The sequence below is a fragment of the Arvicola amphibius genome, chromosome 1 (assembly GCF_903992535.2).
Source record: "Arvicola amphibius chromosome 1, mArvAmp1.2, whole genome shotgun sequence".
In the NCBI taxonomy this organism is placed as follows: Eukaryota; Metazoa; Chordata; class Mammalia; order Rodentia; family Cricetidae; genus Arvicola; species Arvicola amphibius.
This window is the reverse complement of record NC_052047.1, coordinates 148912846-148919445: the sequence shown is the minus strand read 5'-3', so window position 1 is coordinate 148919445 and position 6600 is coordinate 148912846. Positions and strand designations below refer to the sequence as shown.

General features: G+C 54.0%; 1 protein-coding gene across 1 annotated transcript; it reads left to right on the top strand.

Annotated features, from left to right (window-relative positions):
* Nucleotides 1-488: 488 nt before the first annotated feature.
* On the top strand, nucleotides 489-5271 carry Npas4 (neuronal PAS domain protein 4). The gene is made up of 8 exons (XM_038315759.1): nucleotides 489-663; nucleotides 1416-1567; nucleotides 1749-1851; nucleotides 1963-2236; nucleotides 2420-2529; nucleotides 2866-3001; nucleotides 3133-4562; nucleotides 5243-5271. The coding sequence occupies exons 1-8, from the start codon at nucleotides 489-491 to the stop codon at nucleotides 5269-5271; spliced, it is 2409 nt and encodes an 802-aa protein (XP_038171687.1).
* The last annotated feature ends 1329 nt before the right edge of the window (nucleotides 5272-6600 follow it).

The window sequence follows — 6600 nt, the reverse complement described above, 5'->3', positions numbered from 1 at the left end:
CAGACCACCCTAACCCGTGCACTACCCCTCCTCCCAATAGAATACAATAGGAATTCTGGGTCCCTGCACTCCCTGCCTGGCTCTGCACAGATCTCGCCAGCCGGCCCCCTCCGCAGCCTTCTTCTCCCCCCCTCCTCCGCCCCCTCCCTCTCCTGTTCGACGTCACAAGATGACGTAGGAAGCCAGGGAGGGAGGAGGAGCGCCCCCCCTCCCCAGCCAGTGGCTCCCGCTGCAGCTTGCTTAGCCCAACCTCCCGCCTCCCGCTCCCCCCCCCGTCTCTAAAACGAGCCCCCCACGCCTGCCAGGAGCTATATAAGGCGGATCGAGGCAGGCGAGGGGGGCAGCGCTGCCGAGCGGAGCCCAGAAGTGGAGCGGGAGCGAGCGAGAGCCTGAGCGAAAGACCGGGAAGCAAGGAAGAAGCCTCCGGTGCATCGGGACAGGATCGCAGGTGTTCGGGAGCCGGAGCCGGAGCTCCACAGCCGGCAGTCATGTACCGATCCACCAAGGGCGCCTCCAAGGCGCGCCGCGACCAGATCAACGCCGAGATCCGGAACCTCAAGGAACTGCTGCCGTTGGCTGAAGCGGACAAGGTCCGGCTGTCCTACCTGCACATTATGAGTCTTGCCTGCATCTACACTCGCAAGGGTGTCTTCTTTGCTGGAGGTGAGCAAGCTGGGCTACCAGAGACTATAGCTAACAGGGACCAGGGATGGAGGAGCTGAGGGAACGCGCTGAAACTGCCGCTTGTCTAGGACAGCGTAGTGGAAGACTGTGGAGAGAAGGGACTTGAGGGGACTTCAGACTTCCTACTTTTTCTCCTGAGCTCTGTCTAAACTAGCCTGACTGATGATAGTTCTAGCCAGATTTGTGGGAAATGGAGAGCTAAAATAGGATGGTCTAGGTTCCCATTGCCTCAGAGGCACTTCAGGAATCCGGAGAGTGGACGGAAGGAAGCCTGGCAAGCTGCAGGGAAAGCCTGCAAAGGCGAAGTCTGGGGAGAGCAGCAAGTGCTAGGATATGCTAGAGGGTCTTTCTCCGCTCTGGGCGCTGTCCGAGGTCCTCAAATCAGTCAGCCTACCCTCCGCTGTCCGCGGTGCTTAAAACGACCGTCTTTTCTAAGGGGCGCTGTCCGCGGTGCTGAACCCCAATCCCTTCGGGAGAGCTCTGTCCACAGTGCTGACCGCTCAGTGCTGCGGAGGTTCCCGCGGGGCTCGGATGTCTGAGGGCTCCCTGGGTAGATAGTTTGAGCAACAGGTTTCTTGGCCAAAATCCACAAGCATAGGGTCAACAGGTGTTTGCAGAGCTAGGTCTGCTGCGAGAATTTCCTGTCTTCTCTGCAACTAAGATGATGCCCTCCGCATTTCTGTTTTGTACCCGAGTCTTACCCTGACTCACCAGATGTTTTCACCCTACAGGCACTCCTCTGGCTGGCCCCACGGGACTTCTGTCAGCTCAAGAGCTTGAAGACATCGTGGCAGCACTACCTGGATTTCTGCTTGTGTTCACAGCTGAGGGGAAATTGCTATACCTGTCTGAAAGTGTGAGCGAGCATCTGGGCCATTCTATGGTGAGTACTGAAAGTCTTTGCATCTCAGGTTGTGGCATATGTGGGATAAAATGAGCTTTCCCTTACTGAGAAACTGAGAGTTCCTGGAGGTGTAAGGGTATTCTGCCCTGAGAAAAGCTCTTGGTCACAGATTGGCTCTTACTGCCTTCACTAACGATCACCTCTTTTTTCATTCTTCTAGGTGGACCTGGTTGCCCAGGGTGACAGTATCTACGACATCATTGACCCTGCTGACCATCTCACTGTTCGCCAGCAGCTCACCATGCCCTCTGCTCTGGATGCTGGTACGGGCTTCTTCTCCACTCTCCAGCCCACTCCTCTGCCCCCTTCTGCCAACTGTCTACTTTTCATATGGTGCCCACTCTCTTAGTCAGTTTTTCTTTTTGCTCACCTAGATCGTCTTTTCCGTTGCCGATTCAACACCTCCAAGTCCCTCCGGCGCCAGAGTGCAGGCAACAAACTGGTGCTTATTCGAGGTCGATTCCATGCTCACCCACCTGGAGCCTACTGGGCAGGAAACCCCGTGTTCACAGCTTTCTGTGCACCCCTGGAGCCAAGACCCCGCCCTGGCCCTGGCCCTGGCCCTGGTCCTGGTCCTGCTTCACTCTTCCTAGCCATGTTCCAGAGCCGGCATGCTAAGGACCTAGCCCTACTGGACATCTCTGAAAGGTAAGCCCAGAGGTTCAAGCTCCAGTAAGAAGGCAGGGCAGAAAGAAGGGTACCTTAGACTCTTGACCTTAGATTTAGGAAAGGGAGGATGGGGCTTAAGTGGGCAGAGAACCTGGGAGGGAGTGAAGTGCATGCATCAAGTAAGAAAACAGAAAGCTGACCTCACCCTTTCCACCTTCCCAGTGTCCTAATCTACCTGGGCTTTGAGCGCAGCGAACTGCTCTGTAAGTCATGGTATGGACTGCTACACCCTGAGGACCTGGCCCACGCTTCTTCTCAACACTACCGCCTGTGTGAGTGTCCTGAGAGACTGTGGATAACACAGGAAGCTGGGAGAAGGCATGGGACATAAACCAGGAATGGGCTGTGCTCCACACTGACATTGAGGAGACACTAAGACCCGCAATTTTGAAGACTAGAGAGTCAGCTTTGGGGTGAGAAGTCAAAGCAATATAGGACACAGCTAAGAAGCATCGCTAAGGTCAAGGTGGGCTGCCTAGAGGTGCAGGTCAGGATAGTAAGAGAGAAAATTCACACTTCCCTCAATCCAGTGTAGAGGTGAGAGAGGTGGGTGTGCCGGTGGTGCTACTTGATGGGCTTGCTAACCCTGTATCTCTCTTTCTCCTCAGTGGCTGAAAATGGAGATATCCAGGCAGAAATGGTAGTGAGACTTCAAGCCAAGCATGGAGGCTGGGCATGGATTTACTGCATGCTGTACTCAGAAGGTCCAGAAGGCCCTATTACTGCCAATAACTACCCTATCAGGTAAGCTGTAAGATTCAGGGCAGTGGAGAGGGGAGGAGGAGCTGAGATCAGTATGGAGAGAATGCAACTCAGAAAACGACTCTGGTAATGGACAGCAAAGCCTTACAAGCCTCTGCTTCTTTCCCCTCCAGTGACACGGAAGCCTGGAGCCTCCGCCAGCAGCTAAATTCTGAAGACACCCAGGCTGCATATGTCCTAGGAACCCCAGCCATCCTACCCTCATTCCCTGAGAATGTCTTCTCCCAGGAGCAGTGTTCTAACCCAGTCTTTATGCCAGCTCTGGGACGTTCTAGAAGCACTACCTTCCCCAGGGCGCCTGAGCTAGGTGTGATCTCAACAGCAGAAGAGCTTCCCCAACCCTCCAAAGAGCTGGACTTCAGTTACCTGCCATTCCCTTCGAGGCCTGAGCCTTCTCTCCAAGCAGACCTGAGCAAAGATTTGGTGTGTACTCCACCTTACACACCCCATCAGCCAGGAGGCTGTGCTTTCCTCTTCAGTCTCCATGAACCATTCCAGACTCACTTGCCCACTCCATCCAGCTCTCTTCAAGAACAGCTGACGCCAAGCACCGTGACTTTCTCTGACCAGTTGACACCCAGCAGTGCAACCTTCCCAGATCCACTAACAAGTTCACTACAAGGACAGCTGAGCGAAACCTCAGCCAGAAGCTATGAAGACCAATTGACTCCATGCACTTCTACCTTCCCAGACCAGCTGCTTCCTAGCACTGCCACATTCCCAGAACCTCTGGGGAGTCCCACCCATGAGCAGCTGACTCCTCCCAGCACAGCGTTCCAAGCACACCTGAACAGTCCCAGCCAAACCTTCCCAGAGCAACTGAGCCCCAATCCTACCAAGACTTACTTCACCCAGGAGGGATGCAGTTTTCTCTATGAGAAGTTGCCCCCAAGTCCTAGCAGCCCTGGTAATGGGGACTGCACACTCCTGGCCCTAGCTCAGCTCCGGGGCCCCCTCTCTGTGGATGTTCCCCTGGTGCCTGAAGGCCTGCTCACACCTGAGGCCTCTCCAGTCAAGCAAAGTTTCTTTCAGTACTCTGAGAAAGAGCAAAATGAGATAGATCGTCTCATCCAGCAGATCAGCCAATTGGCTCAGGGCATGGACAGACCCTTTTCAGCTGAGGCTGGCACCGGGGGGCTGGAGTCACTCGGAGGGCTGGAGCCCCTGAACCCCAACTTGTCCCTGTCAGGGGCTGGACCCCCTGTGCTTAGCCTGGATCTGAAGCCCTGGAAATGCCAGGAGCTGGACTTCCTGGTTGATCCTGACAATTTATTCCTGGAAGAGACGCCAGTGGAAGACATCTTCATGGATCTCTCTACTCCAGACCCCAATGGGGAATGGGGCTCAGGGGATCCTGAGACAGAGGTCCCAGGAGGGGCCCTGTCACCTTGCAACAACCTGTCCCCAGAAGATCACAGCTTCCTGGAGGACTTGGCCACCTATGAAACCGCCTTTGAGACAAGTGTCTCAACATTCCCCTACGAAGGGTTTGCTGATGAGTTGCATCAACTCCAGAGCCAAGTTCAAGACAGCTTCCATGAAGGTGAGTCCAGCCTAATGTCCAAGAGTGCCTGTCCCTGTCCTTCCAGTCAGATGTTGGGCAGATTAGGTGAATCAGTTCCCACTCTCTGAACCTTGGTTTTATTAAGTGGTCAATATCATCTACCACTAAGATGGGCAGTGAGGGTAAAGACAATGCAAATCTCTGTAAGAAGGATTAGTAGACCTGGCGGGCCAGAGGAGGTGTTATGGGATAAAGTGATGGACAATCCTTAGGTAAAGCCTGAAAGTTTGTGAGGGACCTAGACTGGTCACTACCCCTATTTTCTAGACAAAAATAATCAAGGCCCTAGCGTTAAAGAGACTTTGCTTAAGTTATACAAAATTGATGAAAGCTAATGCTTCCTCTAAAGGGGATGCAGAGCAGGAGTTGATGGAAGTTGGGGAAAGAAAGGACCATGCCAAACCCCCAGCTCCATCCCAGTGGCCCTGTCCTGTCTAAAGCTGCAGCCACAGATCCCTTCCATCTGTCCATATTGCCCCTGATCTGCCGACTCTGGAGATCATTCTCTTATTTGGCAGACTCCTTTGAAGCCCATAATGTATATCAACATTGTACACAGCCCGAGTCCTTCAAGGACCCCTTTTCTTAATAGGCTTGACTAACCAATCTCTCTCTCTCTCTCTCTCTCTCTCTCTCTCTCTCTCTCTCTCTCTCTCCAGATGGAAGTGGAGGGGAACCAACGTTTTGAATAAGTCTGTGACTTAACGTCGTCAAGTATGGCATATTGTCATCAAGACGTGGAGCCGCTCTCCACCCCCCCGGGACTGTTGGGGGGATTCTGGGGGCCAGAGGGGGATATATCTGATTCTCCAGGCCCTGAAGGACTTAGGGGGGAGGGGGGAGGGCAAGGGAGGGAGCAACTTTTTAAAATCAAGGGACTTCGAGCGATCCCAGTTTCCATTTCAATCTGTATCACTCGTAGTGAGCTTCCTTGAATGGATTTCAAGCGGAGAATGGGGGAGTCTCACTTCCCCACCGCGCTGTCCCATGGGTCTGGGCCAGTTCTCCACTCCTAGAGGCCAAGCCACCTCTGGGTTTTGGTGGAGGAAAGGCGTGGCCCACCAGGGGCTAGCCTGTGCCCTGAGGGGCTCTTGACACCCACGTAGAATTCTCTACAAAGCAGTAACGGGATTTCAATTCCGACGGACTCTGCCGCCCCGGCGGCCCTTCCTGTGACTTTTGCGCCCCGCGCCTGGGGTGGGGGGCGCGAAGAGACGCTACATTCCTTTCCGATGGAGGAAGGCAGATCTGCCGTCACACGTGTGCTTGCACGAGTGCGTGTACCTGGTGCAGGACTCACCCGGCCGCCAGACTGCCTGGGCTTGCCCAGGTGGCCACCTCGTGGTGCTGCGGTGACTTTGTAGCCAACTTTATAATAAAGTCCAGTTTGCCTTTTTGGTACCTCTGGTGTCCTGCACTTCTGTGAAAAGGGAAGGGTGGGGAGGAAAGAGCACTAGGAACCCAGATGGGAGTCCTGGGGAGGGAGACACGGGCTGACTCTCCTCTCAGTCCTGGGATCTCTTCATGAACTTGTTCATTTCTCCATTGACTCTCCATGCTAACACTGGGCTAGAAGACTAAGCATTTGTCTGAAGCAGACGCTACACTGAGACACTGGAGTCTTCTGTCTGCCCTGGGTTTGCAGTGTTCACAGTGGGATGGGGAGCAAAGGGCCTGAGGATAGACAAGAGGGCCCAGCTTGGCGCCGGTCCTGGATATGGGTTTAAAGTTTCTGGTCTTTCCGTCCTGACCTGGTAGGATACTGATTTCCTCATGGAACCTTAGATCTTTAAATCGGAAGCTGTATTCTGCTAACCTCACAGGGCTTCTCAGTGAGCAAATATCTAAATCATTACAATAGAACTCCATTTCACGATAAACCAACTAGATGATAGGCACCCCCACCCCACCCCCAACGCACACAGTGAGTGAGAGGTCAGGTGAGCAACATCTTGGCTGTTCTCTCAGCTCCAAAAGCCAGTGACTCACCGCCTTAGGTCATCTCATCACAGACTCC